At 40.3% G+C, this 25,021-nt stretch overlaps 1 protein-coding gene across 1 annotated transcript in view; it reads left to right on the top strand.

Annotated features, from left to right (window-relative positions):
- Window positions 1-435: 435 nt before the first annotated feature.
- Window positions 436-25,021, top strand: part of TBC1D2B (TBC1 domain family member 2B) — a 36,670-nt gene continuing 12,084 nt past the window's right edge. The window contains exons 1-7 of the mRNA XM_054213409.1: window positions 436-798; window positions 7,714-7,867; window positions 12,941-13,106; window positions 18,103-18,260; window positions 19,188-19,414; window positions 21,523-21,915; window positions 23,300-23,410. Coding sequence (XP_054069384.1) covers window positions 436-798; window positions 7,714-7,867; window positions 12,941-13,106; window positions 18,103-18,260; window positions 19,188-19,414; window positions 21,523-21,915; window positions 23,300-23,410 — 1,572 coding nt within the window. The remainder of the gene's footprint in view (window positions 799-7,713; window positions 7,868-12,940; window positions 13,107-18,102; window positions 18,261-19,187; window positions 19,415-21,522; window positions 21,916-23,299; window positions 23,411-25,021) is intronic.

Genomic DNA, 25,021 nt, shown 5'->3' with positions numbered 1-25,021 from the left:
GAGCAGCGAGGGTCTGCTGCGGTGGGACGTTGTGAAGGCGTCGTGCGACCCGTGCCCTCGGCGGGTCTCTGGCCGGTGGGCTGGAAGAGCCCGGAGAGCCCTGTTTCCCAGCCCAGCAGCGGCCGCTGCCGTGCCGGCTTCCCGGAGCGGGCCCCTGCGGAGGCCGAGGCCCCGCTCAGGGTCCCGTCCCGGCGGGGCCGTGCCCGGCAGCCAGGGCGGGGCTGCCCTGGGCCTCCGCCTGGGGGGAGCGGCGGGGCGGGCCGGGCCGGGCCGGGCCGCGCCGCGGCGGCCGCACTACAAGTCCCGTGAGGCGGCGCGGCATGGGTCGGGCCTGCTCCCTGCGCGGCGGTGCCGGGAGCGGCGAGGCGAGGCGAGGCGAGGCGAGGCGGGGCGCGGCGGGGCGCTGTCGCGTCCGCGGCGGGGCCAGGCGCGGCGATGCCGGCGGCGGGCTCGGAGGGGGAGGAGGGCCCGGCGGCGGCCGGCGGGGAGGGCGCGGGGCCCGGCTGCGGCCCGGCGGGGGAGCAGGCCGGCCCCGGCACCCCCAAGCTCTGCGGGTACCTGCAGAAGCTGTCGGGCAAGGGGCCACTGCGCGGGTTCCGCAGCCGCTGGTTCGTCTTTGACCCCCGCCGCTGCTACCTCTACTACTTCAAGGGGCCGCAGGAGGCGCTGCCCCTCGGGCACCTCGACATCGCCTCCGCCTGCTTCAGCTACCACCAGCCCGAGGCCGCCGCCGCCGCGGGGGACGAGGCGGCCGCCTTCGAAGTGCACAGTCCCAACGGCGCCGTCGCCGTGCTGAAGGTAGGCCCGGGGGCGGCCGCGCCCGGCCACTCTCCCCCGTCCCGTCCCCTCAGCGCCGGGGTGCGGCCGTGCCAGGCGCGGCGGGGCTGTCCTGAGGAAGAAAAGTAACATTTCGCAAAGGCGGAGTTGGTCAGCAGTACAGGCTTTCCCTGGCCTTAGTTTCTTTTTTTTTCTTCCTTTATGATTTTGTTTTTGAAGTGCTTTTCTGAAGGGGAAGACGACGCCTCCGGTGCTGTCGGGGCAGGGTGGGCTGGCTGGCGCGGCCCGGCGGGTTCTGGGGAAACGTCTGGGTGGAAAAAAAATTTCCAAGGAAATCTGGTGGGTTGTGGGTTTGGGAGCCGAGAGGGAGTGGTTGGTTATCGCTTTGGGGGTGTTTATTTTGAAAAGATGATGCAGGGCAGAAGTCTTCATCTGGGCTGCTTTGGGAGGAAGGAAGAGGAGGAGGGAGAATAGTTTCCTGATAGTAGGAGAGGCTCTTATCGCTTTGTCTTTGCACGAACTCAGGCTTTCCTAGGACAAGAGGTAAATGTTAGGATTGTTTTACGTGTCTTTCCTTTATTGCCATGCCTAGGGAAAGGAAAAAAAAAAAACAACCAACCAAGGAAACCACTTCCACTCAATAAAGAAGAAATACATTTTCCTGAGTATCCGTTATTTTTAATTGCTATTAAGGCATATATTTCCCGCAAGGAATGTTCATGTGCACTGAGTGTGAGTTTTCACGTGAACGGCGTTCTTTTATAGCAAGATCCTTAATATTAGAGTATAAATCATCCATAAAGTTATTAAACAGCAAAACTTCCTATTGAATATTGGAGATCTGTACCCTTAACAGTGGAGATTTGAGCAATGATAATAAATTCTGAGATTGTAGAACATGATTGTACAAAGCTCTTCAATATTCTGTTTTGATAAATGCAAATGTTTCTGAAAATAATTAATCATTAACATACTTTGCTAAAGAATAAGCAAGTTATTTAATGGGAAAACTAACACGATAATGATTTTAACTATATTTGGTTGAGGAAAAGCAGTGTAATCAGCAGTTTTGCATGTAGTCGTGTAAAAACTACCTTTTTCTTTGCACAGACGTAACCAAAGTTTTTATTGCTTTCCATGAATCTGCCTTTATACCCTGAGTGTTTATGTTATGAAAGTTAAGACTGCAGACTTGGTGTGAGCTTTGATTTTTTTTTTTTTGATAGTTTGAAGGTTTTAGTTTGTTTCTTTTTAATTAGTATCTAGTGATTTTTGTGTGAAAATCTCCAGGAAAATACATAATGCACGTTTTGTTTTGATGATTCTTTTTGAACAGGAGGGCCTTTGTTGAGAAACATGTCATTTATGCTTAGGATTATAGTGGGAAATAGTATATGCCACCTGTGTAATAGGTAACTAGTCTGTCAAACAGCACTCGAGCAACAGCCTCCGATGTCTTCTGCAGTCAAGAAGATACAAATCATACTCGACACCAATGCACAAGCATAAGGAACAGGGTTTTCTTTTTCATGTTTTTCTTGGTATCTTTTGGTCTGTGGTGTTACTGCTCTGCCCGTACTTCTTGTGTTCATTTTTTCCCCTGTACTCTCTAGGAAAGAACCTCCATGGACTGGAGCTCTCTTCATGTTTCCCTTATGGGGGTTGAGAAAAGGTGCCAGTTAAGGAAGACGAGGTCATTTCTATACTTAGCAGAAAAAATAATTTTGTATCTTCTACCTCTTGTATTGTTATGATGCTTGCCTTAAAGTGGCCAAGCAATTGTCCATAAAAATGCTGTTACATTATAGGTGTTGATATAATAAATAAGGAATTAATGAAAATTTTGAGGGATATTGCAGGACCAACTAGCCTTTTGTGGCTGTGTGATTCACCAAGGGATGAGGCTCTCGCAGCTGGAATTAGTGTTCTACCCAACATGATAGGTCTTTAAGACGTTTGAAAACATCTTTCAGATAAATTAGGTAGAAATACAAATAAGAATGCATTCAAGACGTTAAATTACAAAAAAAAAAAAGGCAATAAAGGAACCCACCAAAAAAACCCCACACTGACTTATCCAGCCCCTGTGATTTAGTCTATCAAGAAAATATTACACACAGAGCACGAGGAATAAAGTCAAGTCAAACGTAGTCTTCACTGTCTAACTCACATGCCTTATTTTCCTCAATTTGCTGCTTGTTCAGAATTTCCAGATCTCGTGACCTGGTTTTTCCCATTCAGTATTATAAGCTGAGAAGAGCAATAAGAAATAAGCAACTGGAATTCCAGATTGAAATGATCGTGCTGCTGAGGAATGCATTATTTCTTCATAATGCCTCAGTTTTTTGTTAATGTAATGATTTCATCATCTGGATTGCTCAGTCTTTGTCATTTAATGGGAGCTGAGGACGGTATGATATAATTGGGGTTTGGTTCTCACAATTTCAGGAAAAAATATACTGTAGCCTTTGCAGCAAATAAAGTAAATTGTTCGTAATTTAGAAATGTAGATAACCAACCTGACACTTGCGTGATTGTAGCTTTTCCATATATTTTCAACAGTTAAAGTACATTAGAAGAAGCTGAGTGCATGTAAAACACTTTTCCATTTAAAATACGTAACAGCTACCATCACTTTAGGTAAAGAAGCAGAGAAAATTGTGTACTTTATGAATTACGGGTAGATTACATTTGAGAATATTTTCATGGAAAGGACCTGATCCTGCGAATACTTGCTGTAACACAGAATGCTGCTAATACAGTCAACTGAGTATTTGCCTGTGTTTGCACAGTGAGGTCTGTCATTAAGGGAGAAAAGAATTAGCATTGTGAATATATATAAATGAACAAAGGGTCATTTCTGATTTGTTTTTGAAGCAGTGTCTTGTAGTGACACAGTTCACTTGCTTTTGGAACAAAGGGACACTGGCCAGTGATGATAGACTGTGTGTCTACTCATTATGTGCAGATAACTTCTTTGTGAACAGTGGGGAAATGGGAGGGGAGGGGAACAGAAATGGCGCAGGCTTCTTAAAGGAAAAAAAACTTACCTGGGTTATTGGCCAAGTAGTCAGCATTCCAGACACTGCAGATTTTGAAGCCCAGATCCTTGAAAGTATCGGATACCAAACTTGCTGAAATCGGAATTATTTAGGAGCTTTTACTTTAATTTGTCAGTAATCTTTAAGGATGTGGCAGTGATTAATAATGGGGTGCTTGAGCTTAAATAGTGTTGTTTTAGAACCTAACACCATTAGGGCCTAACTCAGCTTAGAAGGTAATCTAAAAAATCACCTTCCCTCAGCAGGGAAGGTGATTTGTTTTCGGAGATAATCTTTTTTTTTCTTTTTTTTTTTTTTTTAACTTTGCTGGTTAGTGGTTACAATGCTTTCAGTAAAAATTGGGCTGTCCTCCAGAAAAAGCCCTCTGACTCATAAATTTGCTGTTTGAGCATAGCAGGATTAGTGAATCTTAAGAAATGCAAACTTTCTGGTGATGTTCCCTTTTACAAAAATGCTTGAGGGAGAGTTTGTGTTCAGAAAAGGATTGTGGAAAGAATTTTCATGAGTTTCCTTAAAATGGCAGGTCTGCTCGTTGCATTTCTTTGGATTCTTCCTGAAAGGGTTTAATATTGGAGTATGTGTTCCACCAGTGGGTCCAGGTAGAGAATGCTGCTGGGTAGTTGCGTTCCCCAAAATTGTTCTGTTTGTGTCTTGTGTGTGTCGGAAGAAGGCAGTTCCTGCAGCATCCTCAGTGGGAGAATATAGGGGAATGGTTTTAAGGAAATAATAATAATTTTCCATCATTTCTGTTGAAAAATACATGGGACTATGTCTCTTCGCAGTGTCTTTTGTTGCTACTGTTGCCTGTAAGTTTACAATAGTAATTCCGTGCCTCGCACCAGTTCAGGTGACATTTATGGTGGTTTTTCTTCTCACAGAAATGCCTCCATTAAAATGTGACTAGCTAAGGTTCTTTATTACTGCAGTGCCACACAATAGTTTAGTACAAATAAGGATTTTTTGTCAGTTGTGATCGATGCTACGCATAGCTAAATGTTCTCTCTCATGGTGGGCAGTAGCTGAATATGCAGAGAAGCCATGAGAAATGGGGCGAGCATGGAAGTATTCCTTTCTCTGACAGGTAAAGTGAATTAAAAAAAAATTTGCAAATTTGTAATTTAGGAGTAGGGGAAGAGGGAGACTTAAAATATTCTATGTGTGGTTTTTTTTTTTTTTTTAAAAGTCCATATCAAACAACAAGCTTCAAAGATTAATTTTGTTTAAACAAAACTCATTTTAAGAGAGATTCTCAGGATGCTCTTTTACTTGTAAAGTAGATAATTAAGATGCCTATATAAACTCAGCAAAAACTGCTCAAAGGGTGTGGAAAACTCCATAAGAGAAGGAAAATCATGTATGGGAAGGAAAGAAGGCAAAGTAACAGGCAGGGTGCAGCAGCAGGGTTACTGAGTTTTTCTTGGGAAAACTATTTAAAAAGGGGAGTGAGAAACTTTTGCTGCTTTGCCGTCCTGCTTTACACTGTGAAGGAGCATAACTGCAAACAGACCCAATGTGTAACAGTGATGTCACTTCTGAACTGAGGATGCGTATGTGCTGCTCAGCAGAGAACATGTGCAATAGGGAATTAAAAAGCAATAACAAGGAGCATCTTGAATAAAACCAATTAATGTTTTTCTAAAGACTGTTGGGTAGAGGTTAATGGGACAAATGGTGAAAAAGGCTCATTAAGTTGAGTGGGCAACTCTGGTATGGGCAGAAGTTAATTGTAGGTACAACTTAAATTGACTCCAGGTGAATTGCCTCATTAGCTATGTTGTGGTAGCAGAGAGAAACACTCAAGTACTGCATCCTGTGGTTGTGGAAGCTGTGAATTCTTGGTGGTTTTCTGCTGGAGCACAGTAAAATATTGCTTTACGAGGCCCGTCTGCAAGTCTGACTAAAGGGAATACAGGCTCCTCAAATTTAGCAGAAATGAAGACTTGCCACTGGATAAAACTCCAAAGGAAATACTTTTGTGCTCGAAATGGAAGGGGAGATATTTAGTCTTTGCAAAAAGTGACTGGAATCTGTAGACTTAAAGCCTGCTGCTGTGTCATCCCAAGACTGGCAGCGATGGCTATGTGGATTGGTGTTTCCCAGCATCCAGTTCTTTGATGCTTTGTCGTAGACACTTCTAAACTATTATTTTCCCATGTCCTTTTTTTATGAGGGAAATGTTTTCCTCCAGTTTCCTGTGAGCAAGCAACAATAAATATATGACACTAATTTCCATTTCAGATAAGAAATATCTTGCTTAGATATCTTTCTTGCCAACTGAGAAGAGTGAACCTGCAGTGTCCTCTTGTATTGCTATTTGGTTTATTTTGCTACTTGATTTGATTTATGAATGCTTACTTGATTTATGTATCTTATATCTTCTCATGTGTGTGATGTACTGAGAGGAACCGGAGCAGCAGCTCCAGGAGTGTCTGTTTTCTGATGAACTTCCTTGCATGGTGTTTCAGAGCCATTTGCGGTAGGGTGTTGTGGATTTTAAAGCTCACACGGGTACAAAAAGCCAAATCGTAAAACAAAAATCTATCTCTACAGTTGCTAAACACTAAGATGGCAGATTGCTGAGACAGAGAGAGCACCCTGGGGAAGCATCATTCTTGTTTGCTGGAGTGCTTATGCTCTGCCTTGTAATTACCTGCTTTCAGGGTCATAATATGATGGTAAATGGATCTTCAGTTTCACTAGACCAAAAGCGTTCTCATACCAAAAATGAAGACAAAGCTGTGCCATTTATGTGCTATATGCAGCACTTAGATTTCCCTGCAAAAGAAGCACACTATGTTGTTTGTCATCTGTCATTCTTTTGCAGCTGTGCCCTGCACAGGTACCCTCTGCAGTTGTGATAAACAGGAAGCTATTTGAAATTTAGTTGTTTAAAGAGTAAACACAGTCATTTGCGCAAGTAATGAGGGTTTTTCATTGATAATGCCACCAAGCACGCTTTGGGAGAAGGTAGGAGTAAGACTGGCTAACTCTGTGTGCTTACAAGCTGAAGGACTTGGGTGAGTGTCTCTTCACAAGTGTTCACTTGTTGTTCCTGACCATACCCTGCTACTAGTGTCAGGTGCTGGTTCCAGACTGCCAGCGGACAAGGGATGTTGGAATAAAAATGAGTTTTCCAAGTGAGCACCTGCAGTGCCAGTTACCATCACTTAGTCTCTTGTTGATACTTGTAGGTTGTCATTTGACATGCTTTGAAATGACTCTTACAGCTCTGATTTTACTGAAGCTTGAAGATGCATTTGAATTCTTGCTCACTTATTACCTATTCACGTTAATGACTGTAGGTTTGTAGATTAAATATTCACGTTGTGGGTTTTTTTCTGATTTAAGTATGACCTTTTGGTAGAAGTTAGTTAGCTCATGGGATCGTCAAGTAATACAGCATGTAGATTTAGTCATTAAAGTAGGAGGCATTACAATGCATTATTAATTTGTTGGTTTCTCCTGGTAATAAAGCAAGTTAAAAAAAGAAAATGGGAATCTTCCTGAGTGTGTATGGGACTTTTTTTTTCATAATACAGATTTGTAGTTCTATAAATAATGCTTTGTGTGTAAAATATAAAATGCTGCTGCTGTGTTTTCTAATGTTTGAGTGTAAAAGTGAAGAAAAAAATGGCATGTGACTACTTCTAGCAGAAGATGGATTTGTCATGAAAGTCAGGGATGCGTATGCGTGCACAAGGTGCACCTAGTACATTAGTCATTGTTTCTTTTAAATCATGTTGGGTTTAGGTGATGATACCTTGCTGGTCTGCTCATTATCTGTGTTAGGTTTATTATTGCACTTGGAACTACTGTATTGAGATACCAAAGTCATGCAGTGATCTCACCAGCACTCTGGTTTTTTGTGTCGTAGGCTGCAACTCGTCAGGATATGACGTACTGGCTTCAGGAGCTTCAGCAGAAGAGGTGGGAATATTGTAACAACCTTGACGCAGCAAAAAGGGACAGCCGAACTTCCCCTACACCGAGTGACTTTTCCAAAGGTCTTGTTGCCAAAGACAACCCTGGTACGTTGAAAATTTGAGTGAAAAGAGAACACGTTACTATTCAGGCTCAGTTAATCAGTACAAGGCATAGACTGGCGTAGAGAACAGTTAGGAAATTTTTTGACACAACTTGTTATCAAGTAACTCTATGTAAACTTCTAATATGTTGATGACCCTAAAATTATTTAACATAAATAATTTTAATAATAATTTATTAAAATTAAAAATTAATTATTTAACACATAATTTTATGTGTGGCTTCATATCTCTTATGAAACTTGTTGATTTCTTCAAAAACAGATTTTTAGAACTGGAAGTAAAATGGAGTAGTCCTATGACTAGGTTTCATTAAGTGTCAAAGTACAGTTTAAGTTAGATAAGTTGTCTTTTAGTGGTTGTAATATCTTAAAAGCTTAGTGTGTTAAGTATCCCAAGAGGTAAACTCCATTTTTTAATGGGAACAGGTATATTTTGCATTCTGAATAACCATACTTTGTTCCTGAAAAAGTATGGTGTTGTGGAACTATCTGACTGTGATAAAAAATTTTCTGCCTTTTAAAACTACAAGACAGTTTGCACTGATGCTACATAAGTGAGATTCAGTCGCTGTAATACCTTTAGCCAAGCAAAATGTAATTCTAGATTAGTGTCAGAGTTATAAAAATGTATCAGTGTATTGTGCAAAGTTATTCTGCATTTTTGGCTACATTGCTCAGGCACTTCTGAATTGTTTTATTCCTGAATCATTACATAAATGGATTCCTTGCTTATTTCTGTTATTCATAAATAAGACAGAATAAAATCGTGTTCTATGCCAAGTTAGACATGTTAGTAAAGCTCTTGTGGGTTTAAACAGTCTCGAGGTCAGACGTGTTTCATCAACAGATTTTGTATTTTGTTGATTTCCAATTTGCTCATCCTGTAAAACTGAAATGTTGAGCTGTCTTCTTCCCCGCCCGTCTCTCCCCTCCCCCAGTTCAGATCCCATGCTGCAGTATTGTCCTCTAACCCAGTTTACTGGTTTCATTTGAGAGCAGTCTGCTTGCGGCTGCTTGCTCAACCACAGCTGGCTTGAGAGCATGTGTTTTTTGTAGGGGCTCAGCTTGATGTTCCAACTACACCAATCCCACAGCTAGTCACTGTTTAAAGGAATGCCCGGCTCTCTGCCTTCATCCAGCACTGGTGCTCGTCTCGTGCTTCCTTATGCTAGCACAGGGAGTGCAACTAGCAGGAAACGTCTTTTTCTCCAGGTTAGTTTTTGGCCAGTGTAGTTTCCTGAAGTGGTTTACTGTAGGGACAGATGAGTGCCAGGATTAGCCCAAGGGAATTGTTGGGAATGCAGAGTGGGATGGCTTGAGACCACCTTTCTGGCAGCAGACAGTCTGGATAGCAGCTTGTCAAATCATATGCTGCAAGGACGCATCTATTGGTGTGCAAAGATCTAACAGCTTGCAGGTGTTAGAAAGGGTAAGAGGCTTTTACTTTTTGTAACCTTTGCCTTTCTACCGTCAGCCTCTCGTTCTCTGCTCTGTAGTCTCCCTTTTTGCCCTCTGTGGTGTTTGTCTGACCCTGTGCGGAGTTGGTTGAGTTCAAAAGTTAGCCAAAAAGGAAGATTTTTTTTTTTTTCCCCCCTGCTAGATTAATGAGTGGACTATATTTACTATGCAATCAGGTGACTTCCAGAGCTGATGGAAGGGAGGGGACAAAAGGCTAGATACGGGAAGGCAGAGTACAGGAGTAGGCAGGACTGCCTTCTTTTGGCAGCAGACTGTTGTATCAGATCAACTGTAATATGGAACTTGGCCCCAAATCTCTGTTCTTTCTTGTTTATGCTCCTTCCCTCAAAGCTTAGGTACAATGTGAAATAACCTGCTGTCACTGCAGTCTGTGGATGTGCTGTTTCCTCACTCTTGTTTTGCATCAGATCTAGCAGTCATCATCATTCAGTCACTTCAGATCACTGATCACCTTTCTTGTAACTTGTTGGTGCTTTTCTGGATCAGCAAGCTGAACCAATTTGTGTGTTTTTTTATTTATTTCTTTTAATTATTATTATTAAATCCAGTGCAAGGATTGTCAAGATGAAATGCATGGGCCATGTAGAGCCATTGCTTTCAGGGACAGCCTGCAGTGAAACTGCATTATGTATAATTTGAAACTGCATCTAGAATATGTAATTTTTGAGGACAAATCACAATGATGACTTTATCATCAACTGGTGAGTTTAAGTAGGGATTTATTCTGCAGAAAGGGCAAAGAGCCTGAATGATTGATGATTGTTTCTTCTTTTTAAAGAAGTTTAAACTCAAATTCCAAAGGTTTCGTATAGAATTGGGGGATTCCTTTAGGCTCTGATTCCATGTTGATGACTAAGATATGGGTCTTGTGTGTTTGTTTTTAAAAAAAGTCAAATGTTCGTTTGATGATATGCTTTATGCTGGAGCATAGAAATTGTTTTGTTTTGCTAGTGCTTGAGTACACATGCTATCAGTCCAGAAACAAATTTGCTCACTGTAGCCTGGCCTGTTTTGTCCTGTTGTCCATCTCCCCCCCAGTTTAGAAATCAGCACTAACTGGAATATAGGTAAAGCTAAGGTACTGCTTTGTGGAGCAGGCTTGACAAGTTTTTAAGAATTTTGAAGGTAGTGAAAACTACCTGAAAATATTTTTCAAAGTGGGCTATGGGAAAACTAATGTTACAAAAATGATTCTGTAGGATTTGTCATGGAGACCATGGAAGTCAAATAAATGATTTGGATATGGGATTCTTCATAGGATATGGGATTCTTTTCTTCTTGGAGTTGATTGAATGTTAACGTAGTTTTTATAATTTCAGTTCTTAGTTATGCTATTCCTTAACTCTTAATTTACATTAATAAAAAATGGTATGTTATCTATTTATAAGATTGTTGTGTTTTGAAGTAAGTTTAAAAACAAGATGATTCTTTTTCATGGTGATTGCATTAGCAGCCTCATTACGTTTTTGTGCTGTACCTGCTGTGTAGTCCGTGTCTGTAAGCAATCAGCTGGCTGGTGTAAGCGGGGGATCATGTACGATGAGCAACCTCAGGAAGTCAGAGAAGATTCAGCCAGGCTCATTAGCGTGTGTGTTAGAGGAGATGGATTTATTAGAAATTCAGCTCTTGAGCAATTCATGTACCTGGGCCATGCTATAAAGAGTTTTTATACTCCTATCAAGTAATACAGGTAGAGGATGAAACAAGCTGTAAGTATGAAAGCAGAATGTTAGTATTCCCGCCTGGTTTTGGGTGCCTGTAAATTTTTGGTGTAGTGTTATGTTTTTTGTTTGGGGGGTGGGGGGGCTAGGTTGGTTGTTTTGTGTTTTTTTTTTTTCATTTGTTTGTTTTTTTTTTTTTTTTAGTTGAACTCTATTATATTATCAGACAGTGAATATGATCAAAAGTTAGTTTTATCTAGCTTATCTTGCTGAATTTTGTTCATCTCAAACAGACAAGGTGTCCAAAAGAATGTCGAATTTAGTTTGGCTGGTAAAGCACTGAAGAAGTTTTGGTCAGCACTGTTCATAAAATAAGTGAAGGCAGTGTAATTTGTACCTATATTTGAAACGGGACACAGTATACTTCCATTTCAGATATCGTTTTTCAAGGGTTTGAGAGATTTGTGGCTCGGTGATCTCTTATATTCGATATTCTTTATCACAAAATGTTCTGTCTTTCTACTTCTAATCTTCAATATGGGCTACATAAAAGTAACCATCTGCTGAGTAATCGAAGGGTACAGCTTGCTTAAAGATGGTCTTGCTGCTAGTGCCAAGTAATTGTCAGAACAAAGACTGAAAGGCTCAGCAGTGATAAAACAGGGTTTTGTGATTTCCCAGGGTTTTTCCCTTCCTGCAGAGAATCATTTACGTCAGAAGCCTGTCCACTGCGTTGCTTTCTAATGTAACTGCTGAGTCAAGTCTGAGAGTGTTCTCCAAATTTTTTAATCCCCTTCAGTACTTTGTGAGTGATATTGAAAGCGTCTGAAAATTACATTTGAGCTTGTTTTTAACTCGCCTGTTCAGAGTGTTTGTAGAGGCCCATAAACCACTTTATGTTTCTCTATAATGCTTTTGCTTTGCGTAGTATATTCCACACCATGTGTTTCCTTTTCCCTCTGCCTGCTGGAGGAGGGGTGAGGGAGAAAGCAAGCTATCCAGGATAATGGAAGCACTGAGGTAACATATATACCATGGATTCTCCAGGATGTATTGGGCAGTGGAGACCTGTCTAGCTCTGTTGGGTCAGCTTGGATCCTCTGGACTTTTATTAGCTGTGGCTCAGGGCTAGCACTAGTTCCTGGCTGGTTCCTCTGGAGCCATTGAGAGCCCGCGTGAGTTTGCTGGCATGTGTGCAGTGCAGGGACTGAGCTGCGTGGCCCTGCGCCCGATCCGTACATGTGCCGAAGTGCAAAGAGAGTTTGGCTGGATGAATTAGCTATAGCTGCATTCAGTTTAACCAGAACTAATAAATCCTTTCGGGTCTGTGATGTGTCTGCAGTGCCCATGCTAATGTTCTTGGTTCTGGGAATGCCCAGGCTGGATTTGCACGGAGCTGGTTCAAGTCTGTAAAGCTCACTGGCTTGCAGCGGCAGTGTCACTTCTATGATGAATAACTTATAGGATGAAGCACACCCTGAAACCATCTCAGTATTTTTGGGATACTGTTCCTGACTTCAGAGTTCTGATAGACCTGAGCTTGTTTTATAAGGTGGTTTTGTGGATTCATATAACTAATTCACCTTACATTTTATGGTTTTATAGCTGTTTAAGCTAGATGAATCAATATTGACTAATTGAGATTGTCAATCACTCGTGGCACAATGCTTTGTGAGCATCACACAAGTCCTGTTATCAGAAGTATATGGCTGCAGTGAGAGCTCGCTCAGGAAAACTTTGCTGTTTTTAAAGTTCATTTGAACAGAGCATTTTATAAAGTTATGTTGCAATTTAAATTAAAACCCTAACTACAGTACTAGCAGGCTTAGTAGTATATGACTTTATATAGCCACTATTATTTTACTTACCTGAAGTTTTGCCTATTTTTCTTTTTCTCTCTCTTTTTTTTTTAATAGATTTGAGTATCCTAAGTCAAAATGCTTCAGCAGAGAGAGCTAGAAATATTCTAGCTGTGGAGACTTCTCCTACAGACCTGGTGGGGGAACAAGCAGCTTCCCAACCTGCACCGGTCCAACCAAGTGCCATCAATTTCTCACTTAAACAATGGAGTACCGAAATCAAGTAAGTTGGGGATGTGGGAGAAAGAGTTACCATGAGATTGATAGTTGCTGGCAGAGACTATTCTCTACTGAAAGACGTGTGTACGTGGTAGGCAGAGCTTTTTAGAAGAACCGGGGGTGATGGGGTGGATCAGAGTCTATATCTCTTCAAGTAAACTGTTTCTTTATTATACTTACTTGTTTGAAGGGCGTATTGAACATCATTGCGTAGCGTTGCTGATACCTGAAAGGGAGAATCAAGATCGAGTCCTGTAAAGCACTTACTAGACATGGCTTTGCTCTCTGAACCCAAGCAGGGAGCCAGGAGTTGTATTCTCAGCTAGTACTGCTTTTTATCCTTCATTGTGTAATGGAGCTGCTAATTGCTAGCATTGTAGTAGTGATAGTATTTAGTGCTTATGAAATATTTCTTGTGATGAAAATCAAAACAATATAAATCATTCTTCATTTTCTTCTTTAAAAAAAAATAAAAGCACGACACACATTTGAAATATGTCAGACACCTTCTGAACAGCAGCAAAACCACATTTTATCCCCTCAGTAAGTTTACTTTTTAGCATTAATTGCCTTCAGGAAAGCGGTCCTACTGGTTTTCAGCTCTCCTGTTAAGGTTTCTTTCTAAATGTTTTTACACTTTGCCCACATAGATGGATCTTCCGCATCTACTCAAAGGATATTACAATGCTATTTATTACAGAGCAGTTCACAAAGCAGAGCTGTAGCACTGGTTAACTAGACCACATCCCTCTTGAGCTGCAAGTAAAATGTTGTTGCTTGGTTTTATCAGCAGTGCTGAGTTAAACAGATTCCTTTTAAAGCTTTCCTGTTAGGCACAGAGATCTGAGAGGTTACAAAGTGTTGTTGGCTTGGGGTTATTTTTGGTAGCGTGTTCATTTTTTGGTTGTTTTTTCTCTTTTTTTTAAAGATTACTTTTTTAAGACTACTGTGTAGGTCATCATTTAAGTTTTAGGAAAGATTTCTTATTGCTGGATCAAGAAATATGTTAATCCTCTTACTACATGTCCTGTTTAAACTGGTAGTGTTGTATGGTTTCTCGGGCTTGTGTAGCCACTTTACTTTGGTGAACCAAAACTTGTGACCAGAACTTAAATCTGGTCATAATAGAAGGAAAATAACATGAATGATTTCTGTTAGCTGAATTCCTGTATACTTGAAATGTATGTTTCTGGCTTTTTAAAACTTTTTTTGTTGATTTTCGGGTTGTTTTTTTTTTTTCTGAATTGTGGGTGACATGCTTTGGGGAAGTGTAGCTAGAAGCTCAGTGTCAGGGTAAGCGGCTCAACGTGGACTGGTTGGTGTGTGTTGATGTTTCTCTGTAACTGAGCAGAGAGGCAACAGTGGAGTAGTGGCTGGGAAACCCCTTTGGTTGGAGGGAAATGTTTCTGGTGGCAGTGGCAGATATTGTTGCATGGTATTCAAGAGTTGGCCTTTCTCTGTATAGCTGTGATCCTAATGGCTCGGAGTCCTTGCAGGTCTCTGTAAGAAAATGTCACACTGTGAAGCTCTTTGAGGTTGAATGCTGACCTCCCTCATTCCACTCTTTCTGGAAATATTAAGCTGCAGAGGTTCATCTGTCTGAAAATGTTCCTGGGAAAATAACATTTATTGTATCTACTAACAGTTTATTTTTTTAATTCTGTGGGGTTGGTTTTTTTTATATAGAGTGCTCTAGTGCCCCCGTGTGCTCTGGATTTTAAAGCAGACATTCCCCCCTGTGAGCTGATACCAGTGGGAAATGGTGTCTTTGTCAGGATTGCTTGTTATGCTCAAACATCCTCTTCTGTGCTTTTGAAAAATCATTTTGCAGAGGATTTACTGAGCCAGCAGCTAAAATCTGAAGTGTGTGTCATGTGGACAGTAGTGCACTACCTCTGTCCATGTATTCTATCATTGGGATAAGAGTCTGACAACCTTGTCAAGCTATTTAGCTGTGTGGTAATATGCTAGAACCTCTGACAAATTTATTTACGTTAGCATAGGCCTTCCAGTGACATGTCTTAAAAGCTATGGACTACCATTACCGGTGCTAGCAGATCATGAGTGCTTAAGTTCCTGTATTTAGTAAGATAAATTTGCTCCTAGTCTTGAGTCTGGAGCAGTTTTCACAAGGAAGGTGAATTTTCTTTGGCATAGGTTTGGTTAGGGACAAGTGGATTTTCCTTCTAACGGCTATCCTCAGCTGCTCCAGAGAGGGGTAGAGCATCTATAATCTTAACTTGAATGTATTTTGCGTAAGTATTAAAGATGATCTTTTGTTCATTCAGTCCTGCAATGAACGATGCCCAATTTATAAACAAAGCTATTCAGTAATGGTGTGAGGGTCCTTCAGATGACAGCCTTTCTCATTACACAGCTTTCGTTATGCTCAGACCACTTTGAATGGAAGCCCTGTGAAAAAGCATGAAATGGTCATGTAAGTCTTGTATTTTAACATGTGCGGTTTCATTTGTCACTTCTTGATAGACGAGTGATCTTCTTTTACAGGGCTGAACAGCATTCTTTGAGTGTGTATCACAAGAAGGTCTAGTTAGTTGTATCGGACCTCTGTGGAATCAGGACAATATTGTTAATATTTTCGTAACAGTGAAAGCTAATTATCAACCTTGGAAAATTAAAATGACATAGTAGTGTGACTATAAAAGCTGGTGGCAAAAAAAGCCCTGCTAAAATGTTAGAAACTCTATCCTACTAAACGTGTGCAAACAGCAGTACTGTCGTGGCTGATTGTTTTCCTCCCTTCTCTGCAATTCTGTGCAATTTGGGGCAGGGGTGGGATCTGATCACCTTTAGAATACGTGTGCACTATCCAATATGCTCTTGGATTGGGATTAGTTTTAACCCCTATATTAGAGGGTGGATCAAGGTGTTTCTAAAACTTCAGAGAGTTTTCTCTACATTGCTGGGAGTGTGTATCTTGAAGAACCTAATAGATGTCTTAATCAAATACTTATCCTTCCTCCTGAACACGTGTATGACGCGTTTGACAGAGAAGCTATTGCTATAATAACTACATTTGCATCTGAGGTAGCAGTGATGAAATAATAGTTGGGAAAAAGTGAGGAATATGTCTTGGAGTTAAGCTACATGTATATTTACAGTAACTAAAGTCAAAGCATGCTTTTCCACTTTTTAAAATCTATTTTCAAGTACTAATTGGCATATATAGACATTTAGGCCTGAATTTTTTTCTTGTATCTCTTACTTCTGTGGAATACAGAGCTGGAAACATACTGAATTATAGTAACCTCAAGTTATATAATCATAAAATAAAACTTAAACCCAAAACATTTTAAAATACAGAATCATTAGATCATATGATCAGGTCTTGCATTGTGTGTCTGATTGTACTTACCATACAGTGCTTAGGAAAAATATTGTTTTTTAAAATTCAACTACCTACTTTTAGTCTAATAGAAAGCAGTGAAGCAATGCTGCTTCAGTGCTGTTAAAAATCCTGCACAAAAGCTTTACAAAATTCAGCATGATTGTTCATGGGCCTAACAGCAGTTTTTTAAGAAGCTTTTCCAGAAGTCATTTAACTTCTTGTTCCTTGGGAATTTTCAGGCTTTAAAAGGTGGTGTTCAGACAGGCTTTAAATACTGAAGTTAATCAAGAGCAGAACAGTTGATTGTGGAGTTGCATGGTAAGAGATCAGCCACTATTCAGAGAATGGCTGTAGATGCCAGGTGATGCTTACTAATTTTGAGCGCTCTAGGAAATATGTCAATCATCACCCAATTTGATCTATTTATTTAATTTGGACGGAAGATCTGAACAACGAAATGAGGCTTCTTGTCCCCAGCAGGAGTAGTGATTCTTTCTGGAAGAAGATTAAATGTATAATATAATTCAGTCTTTGTCAAGTTTGCAAATTGATTGTTGAAATAGTTTTATTAATAACCTTGAAGATTATTTTTGAATTGTACTTGATTATTAATCAGTTCAGCAGACTGTAGGAATTCTGCACTATGTGATGATTAGCCTAGAGTTCACTTTGATCAGATGTTAAATCTCTTGTGAAGCTGAAAGACTGGGTTCCCTCATCAAATGATCTTTAAGGTGTAATGTGGGTTACTTTCTGCTTAAAGTTTGAAGAGTAAGAAGAGAGAATGTGGCTGACTGAGTGAAAGCATCTTTGTGGGCCTCCATCTTACACGGACTGTGTAGAAAATACTGAGATACTAAATGCATTTCCAACTTTATACCTAAAATATTAAACTGATTCATATGGATTGATGTACAATCTCCTTCTCTAGTTAAACAAAGACTTTACAATACTGAGCTACATTAATACTCATGGGTGTAAGTGTGGTGTTAAACATTTCTGATTGCGTGATGCTTGTGGGGGAAGCTGGGTAGGGTCATCTTGTTCTGCTGGTGAAATGTATTGTTCTTCAATAGAATTATCTGTCTGGAATTTAGAGGTTGCCTCTGGAATGTTCTTGCAGATAATTGGCAACATTCCACCTTAGGAGAGGAAAACTGCTAAGGAGTCTCTCATCACCAATTCAGCTACAGCAGGTCTCTCGGATGATCCCAAGTTTGACATTAATCCAGAATATGAAACTATAACATACATGTGTTTTGACTGCATGCTCTTCTGTTTCATGCTTGGCAGTTATCCTAAAAGTCTAAGCTACAATAACTGATCAATAAAGAGATGCTGCTTCTAAATCTTTATTTTGTTTTGTTTGGTTTCTCCTCACTGCCAAAACAAGGACAAGCAGAGGATGAAACTCGCTTTCAGAGCGAAATAATTCTTCTGTTCTTGAGACATAGCACTGTTAATAGCACGTGCTATTTACTAGGATATGCTTTGTTTTCTTTGAGCTTTTATTTGGTATTGGTTTGGTCTGTGTTTTAGCTTATTTTTAATTTTCAATGTTTCAACTGCAGTGGTTGTCTTGAAAACCCCTTTCTGAAAAGAATGCAAAATGGAGAAATCTTTGTCACTTTTCCTTCTGTCTTTTTCACAGAAATTCAATGTCCTCTTTAAGAAAAGGAAATAACGAAAACCGCAAGAGCATATTTTATACCACCGAAGAGTGGGAATTGCTGGATCCAACCCCAAAAGACTTGGAGGACTCAATGGCTCTGGAAGAAAAGAGGAAACACCTGGGAGAAGGAAGTAAAGGTAGAAGTGGGAGGAAGGAAGAGGACCATCTGCCTTACCTTCTTTAGTATATCTCTCTAAATTATTTTAAAAAAATTACTTCCTTATAAATTGGGAGCCGCCTCCCATTCAGATAAAATAGAATAAGTATGAACCCTTCTTATCCACTGGTTTAGGTCCCCCCTCTAGTTTTGTCACTTGAGCTGCAAAGTTACAGGATGAAGGGAAATGTTGAGGCTTATGATGACTCAGTTGAGCGTCACCCATTGAAGCAGAGTTGCCTTTAGACTCTGAAGTATGTATATAGATGTTATATGGGCTTGCTTCTGAAATGGGGGGAAAAAAGTAGGGATACTTATGCAGTGACAGCTCATCTATGCATTGTAACCAGGTCTCATATTTGACCAGTGTCTGGAATAACCTTGTGAAGACACTTCTACAACTCCTTAAAAGGACTTTTGCAGACGTTTAAGTGATTTAATCTGTTAGAAAACATCCTTCTCTCTAAGAATACTCCTGCAGTTACATAAATGGAGGTGAAACCTTACACTAAATGCCTCTTAAAAGAAGAGTGTGCTGTGACATCAGTGATGGTTTTACTATGATCAGTTATGAGCTATTCATTATTTGAAGCAAAGTTTGCTTTGCCATGGTTAGGGTACCTTTTATTTTCTGTAATGAATTATAAAGTTCTCTTCATGTCTTATTTCACAAGTATTAATTTATGAGCTAGACCTTTTATCTGGGAGGGGAGAAGACTTTGAGCTATATACTTTTCCCACCAAAGCAAGCCACTTGGAAAATAAAGCCTGTTAACGCTATTGTATAGGGCTGTTTAAATGCTGCGTAGAGTCTAATTTTAATGACCATATTTTTAAAAGGAAATCTGAATGCTTTGAAACGCCTTTTTACTAAGTGAACTGAACTAGAAGAAATTGTTTTATGCAGGACTGACTAGTTCAGCTTTTCCATTCGATTTTGGCCGCATTCCACACAAAACAAGGCGCCCGTTAAAAGACATGATTGGATCAAGCAAAAACCGGAACAGCAGTGAATCTTCTCCAACCGAGTGGTATTCTGGTAATGGCAACAAACTAGTCTCTGAACTGCAACTGAAGTATCAAAGCCAGCAAGAAGAGTTGGAAAAGCTAAAGAAAGATCTTTTGAGCCAAAAGGTAATGAAGCCTTCAGGCAAAGTGCGCAAAAGCAAACAGATCTGGCAGGTGATTGTGAGTTTACCCTTCATGGCGATCTATCTGCATTAAAAGCTGGCTGTTTGCCATAAAATAATGCTGCTAAATGAACCTTTGTTTACAAGAAGTCTTGAAACAAGGAGGACAGAATTTTACATGGGGTGAAGATTAGATCCCTGAACGAAACTTCATTTGCACAGTGTTCATTAACTTGGTGTGTATATCTATCTTATTATCTGAGGCTAGCTCTCTCAGTTTCTGCCAGGATCCTGGCAGATTATCACAGCTTCTGTCACCTTTAGTACGTGTAATCCTGAGGAACTTCTCCTTTCAAGTAATTTTTTATTTAGTTTGGTGTTTCCTTCTTTTAATTCTGGAGGAGATGGTGGGGTAATGGGGACTGATCTCTCTATTTCTTTCTCTTCTGCCACCCCTTCCCTCCCTCTCCTTTTTTTTTTTTCTTTTTTATTAACTGCGTCATCACAAAGAGTTTTGTAAATGGTAGGCCTGACCATAGATCTATGTATGTAGTATTGCCCTTATACAGTGTTCTTGCTTGTATGCCCTTATAGCTCAGATTTATTAAGTACATTGGTTTTGTCTAAAAGAATTTCTCAAAATCAGTGGCTTATTCTAGGTGTATCTTTATGGTTTTGCAAGTCTTTGTAAATTTCCAGATATATTATTGAACACTCAAGTTCTCAGGAATTCCATAAAACAAATTCCTATTTCTGTCCTTGTACTCTTAGTGTCAGAGAACTATTTCAAAAAAATATAAAAAAAACAAATCTAAAAATCCCAGTTTCATTGGTAGGTATTGCAAATGCTTCTAGGGTTAAATTTACCTTCCCACAGTTCCCCAGTGTTAAACTATTAACTAAACATGGGAAACAGCAAAGGTAATAATCTGGATTAGTGAGATTTGTAAGTGAGCAGTCTGTTCTTGTTTTCCTAGTGTTTATTGTTCATCTGGAATATGTCCCTGTGTGTGTTTGTGTGTTTTTTGCTTTTGTGTTTTGGCTTGTTTGGTTAGTTGGTTTCTGTTGTTTTTTTGTTTGGTTGGTTTTTTTTTATAGTTCAGCTTTCGGAGAGCTTCTGTTAGTAGCTAGGGCAAACTCCTTTTACAGTATTTCTTTTCTTAAAAATTTCACTTTGACTTATTTGCATGTAACAGCCTTCGCTTCGTGGAGGCCATAGTAGGATCTCATTCCAGCAAGGAATCAAGTAGGGTCTTACTTTCAGCGTAACTGCCTTAAACATCAGCTTCTCTTAATGCACGCGTACCCGTGATTCCCCAAGCAAAACCCATCTGTCTTTCATGGAAGTGGATAAATGCTGTAATTGTCCAGGATCTGTGCAATCCTGTGAGCAAAGACACTTGTCCATTTTTTAGTGTGAGGGAATAGAAGATGAAAATGGTAGAATTGTTAGATAGATGTGTTTTCAAAACAACAAAAAAAGTTCCAGTTCAGCGCCTTCGGTGCTGCTTTTTTTGCAAAGACCACAGAACTCCGTTTGTGCCCTGTGGTGAGTCAGGTAATTACTTGGCTGATTCTGTGGGAAGACTTTCTAAACAGCCCTCCAAAGGCTTCCATTTCAGCAAAGCAGCATGTATTTTTTTTTCCCTTCTTTTATTTTCTGTGCATCTATTAGGAAAGAGAGCAATTAGTTATCTTTCCCTTTTCCATTCTGTAATGTTCACCTCAGTTTTTTTGGCTTAAGCTCTCTTCCTATTTAGCTGTTTACCGCAGGGCTTCGTACAAGCAAGCCTTTTTTAGCTTCCAAGTAACTGCTGGGCTGCAGCTGTCAACTACTCTTCCCAAAACCATTGTAGCCTTTCTAGACAGGATCCTAAGCTCAGGGAAAGATACTTAGCCATCCATATAGGCCAGTCATTGTAAGGTGTTAGCCTGCTAGAAATGTCAAAGTGTTTCCTTTTTTCCTTAAAACACCACTGTGAAGTCTTTTATAAGCTGATGATGCAAACCCATTCCAAAGCTTTCTTTTGCTTGATGTTAGATTTCTAAGTTATAAAACTTTGAAACTTAAAACTTCACTACAATAATTTTTTATTTTTTTTTAATTCTCAGGAACTTGTGCGACTTCTGCAGCAAACAGTCCGATCTTCCCAATATGATAAATATTTTGCAAGCCGTCTTTGTGAGGGGGTTCCCAAAGACAAATTAGAGCTGTTGCACCAAAAAGATGACCAGATTTTGGGTCTCAACAACCAGCTTGAAAAGTTAAATCTGGAAAAAGATAGTCTCCAGCAGGAAGTAAAGAATCTGAAATGTAAAGTTGGAGAACTCAATGAGCAGCTGGGTATGTTGATGGAAACTATTCAAGCTAAAGATGAAGTGATCATGAAACTCTCTCGTCAACTCAGTGAATGTGAGGGCAATACATCCTCTCAAAGTGGAGGAGTAAATTCTTCCGTGGTCACCTGTACGAATAAGGAACTACAGGAACTGGACAGACTAAAAGTAAGAGTAATGTCTCTGTCTTGGTGGATGGGGGAATCTCTGCTCCCTATAAAAACTACTTTCTAGTCTGCTGTACTCTGTGAGCAGATCACTACAGCAGTTCTCCAAGATACTCATCAACTGAGGCTTTCTCTGCTTGGAATCTACACTTTGAACTGGTATATGGCAATCTAAACAGGACTTTATACCTTGAGCTTGTCTGTACATCCATAGTACAGTGTCCCATACTTTCAGTAATTTAATCATTGGTGTGGAGTGATGTGAGAAGTAATCAAAGGAACAGGAAAAAGTAAGGGTAAGAGGAAGACATAGGCGTGGAAGAAAACAGCCAGAAAGCTTGCTTTTTTTTTTTCTTTAATTTTTTTGAATATCTAAAGTGAGGTGACAAAGAGCATGTGGAATGGCAAGGGAGTGGTTGGAGGAGAAAAAAGGAGGAGGAGTGCAAGAACCTGTCTTTCTAATGCTGCTCCAGATCTTATCAATGCTTTTTTTTTTTTTCCTCTAACCCACCTCAGTCAATGTGTTGCAAGTTCTTAATGGAGTTGCTGAAGTTATCCACTTTGCTCTAAACATGCTTTCTTGTTGTATTCCAAATTGATTGTATTCCAGATCATGTAAATGTTGTATTCCAAACTGATTAACATTCCAAGGGATTTGGAGTACAAGTCAGTAATTTAAAATATGTATAAATGTTCATAATTTTCTTTCTTAAATGTGAGCCTGGGAAGTGTTAGAAAATAAAACTGAAACTAGAAGTCTTGGCAGAAAGCAGACCAAAGCTTGTAGATGCTGTGGAGTGTGGGAGTATTGTAATTGTTGGGAGGGTGCCAACATGCCCTCATCCCACACCTCAGGTTGCAGAGGTGATATTTGTAGCCTGGGGCCGAGTGGATTAGGCAAGGAAGCTTATCACTAAGGATTTATATTTTTGTATGGAGGGAGACATCAAACTTGTACTTTAAACGAGGACTGGTGAGGGTAACCAAAACCCAAGGTGCATTTGCCTCCGCTTCTTGCATTGCATGGCAAGTACTTCTGGCTGATGCGCAGCGCCATGGTCTCTCTGGTGTGTTCAGTGTGTGGCGTTTCTGTCCCTCTCCCCGGTGTGCAGCCTGGCAGGGCTGGGCCTGCCTCATGACAGCACCCGGCCACCAGCTGCTTTCTGCTGGGCGTGCAGCACTGGAAGGGATGCAAGTGAGGCACAGCACCTCCCTGTGACACCACCCCGCTCGTACCTGGTGTGTGTGTTTGACGGACGTGACGACTAAAAATAATATTTGATTTGATACTGATATTTTTAATGATAAGTATACTTTCTCTGGTAGGTGTTTGCTGTTGTAAGATATATTTATTAAAAATCCAGTTTGCTTTTTTTTATCAACAGGACAATCTTCAGGGTTATAAGACCCAGAATAAATTTTTAAATAAGGAGATTTTGGAACTTTCTGCTCTACGAAGAAATGCAGAAGCAAGAGAGAGAGAATGGCAGGCAAAGGTCAGAATAACACAGCATGTTCTCATTTTTGCAGTGTCCAAAGTAGTTTTCAAAATTTCAGTTGTAAATCTACTCGGGGAATGTAGCCGTGGAACGGAAATGGAATGACTTAAATGTATTAAATGTGGTATCTTAAAAAAGAAAAAAAAAAAACCTAAAAAATCCCCCCCAAAGCCAGTTCTTACAAACTAATCTTTCTGAAAGGATTTTGGAAAGAAGTAATTGACTTTAAAAATCATGTTAACCAGTGGAACTTTTTCATAACTTATGAACACAGGCATGTATATTTTTGAAAACATTGTTTCCTCAAAATTAAGGGTGTAATGATTTTCTTGAAGTACGCAAAAGACAAGATAGATAAACGTTTGGTATATTACTGAGTAGAGCTTTCACCTTCTGAGCACAAAGGACGAGTACACAAAGGAACTGTGGTGAATATAACTGTGGCAATGCGTTTCTGTATAGATGAATTTGAGCATAGAGAAGTGTGATAGGACAAGGCGTAATGGTTTTAAACTAAAAAGAGGGTAGATTTAGACTAGATATAAGGAAGAATTTTTTTATGAGAGTGGTGAGACACTGGCCCAGGTTGCCCAGAGAGGTCGTGGATGCCCCATCCCTGGAAACATTCCAGGTCAGGATGGATGGGGCTCTGAGCAGCCTGATCAAGTTGAAGATGTCCCTGCTCATGGTGGGGGGGTGTGTGCACTAGATGACCTTTAAAGGTCCCTTCCAACCCAAGCTATTCTATGATTCTAAGTTGTGGGTAAATAAGGAAGATTTCCATTGCTTGGGGCTAGGAAAACATGCACATATCACGGAATCTTCAGAGTTGGAAGGGACCTCTAGAGATCATCTAGTTCAACTCCCCTGCTAGAGCAGGGTTGCCTAAAGCACATCCCTCAGGGCTGCATCCAGGCAAGTCTTGAAAATCTCCAGAGAAGGGGACTCCACAACCTCCCTGGGCAGCCTGTTCCAGTGCTCTGTCACCCTCACTGTAAAGAAGTTTTTCCATGTATTTGAACGGAACTTCCTATGTTCTAGCTTGTGCCCATTGCCCCTTGTCCTGTCACTGGGAACCATTGAAAAGAGCCTGGCTCCATCCTCCTTAAACCCACCCTTTAGATACTTGTGAACATTAATCAGGTCCCCCCTCAACCTTCTCTTCTCCAGGCTAAAGAGTCCCAGCTCTTTCAGCCTTTCCTCATATCTGTAGCTAAGGCAAGATACAGGTAGCTGTGGTTTGGTAGGGTTTGCTTTTGTGTTTTTGGAAACGATGCACACAGGGGCCAAGCCTAAATGTTGTATTTTTGGCACAGAGGTGCATGTTTACAATTCCTACATGTTATTACCCAACTCATGTCTTTAAAATTCCATTTAAGTTCTTTTTGTTCAAACGTGCACAGACTAAATCTGCTACTTCAAAAGCACAAAATGGTTGAGTTGTCCTTCATACAATGTAATGATAATTAAAGCTTGCTCAGATTTCCCGCATGTGAAAATACATGTGGTAGAAAGTCTCTGGTCTGCTATTCTTCCTGAAAAGACTTTCTGTAAAAAGCCACAAGTATCTGAACTTTTTTTCCCCGAGTATTTTATATACAGAATTTT

The sequence above is a fragment of the Rissa tridactyla genome, chromosome 9, assembly GCF_028500815.1.
Source record: "Rissa tridactyla isolate bRisTri1 chromosome 9, bRisTri1.patW.cur.20221130, whole genome shotgun sequence".
Lineage (NCBI taxonomy): Eukaryota > Metazoa > Chordata > Aves > Charadriiformes > Laridae > Rissa > Rissa tridactyla.
This window is presented reverse-complemented; position numbering and strand designations above follow the sequence as displayed.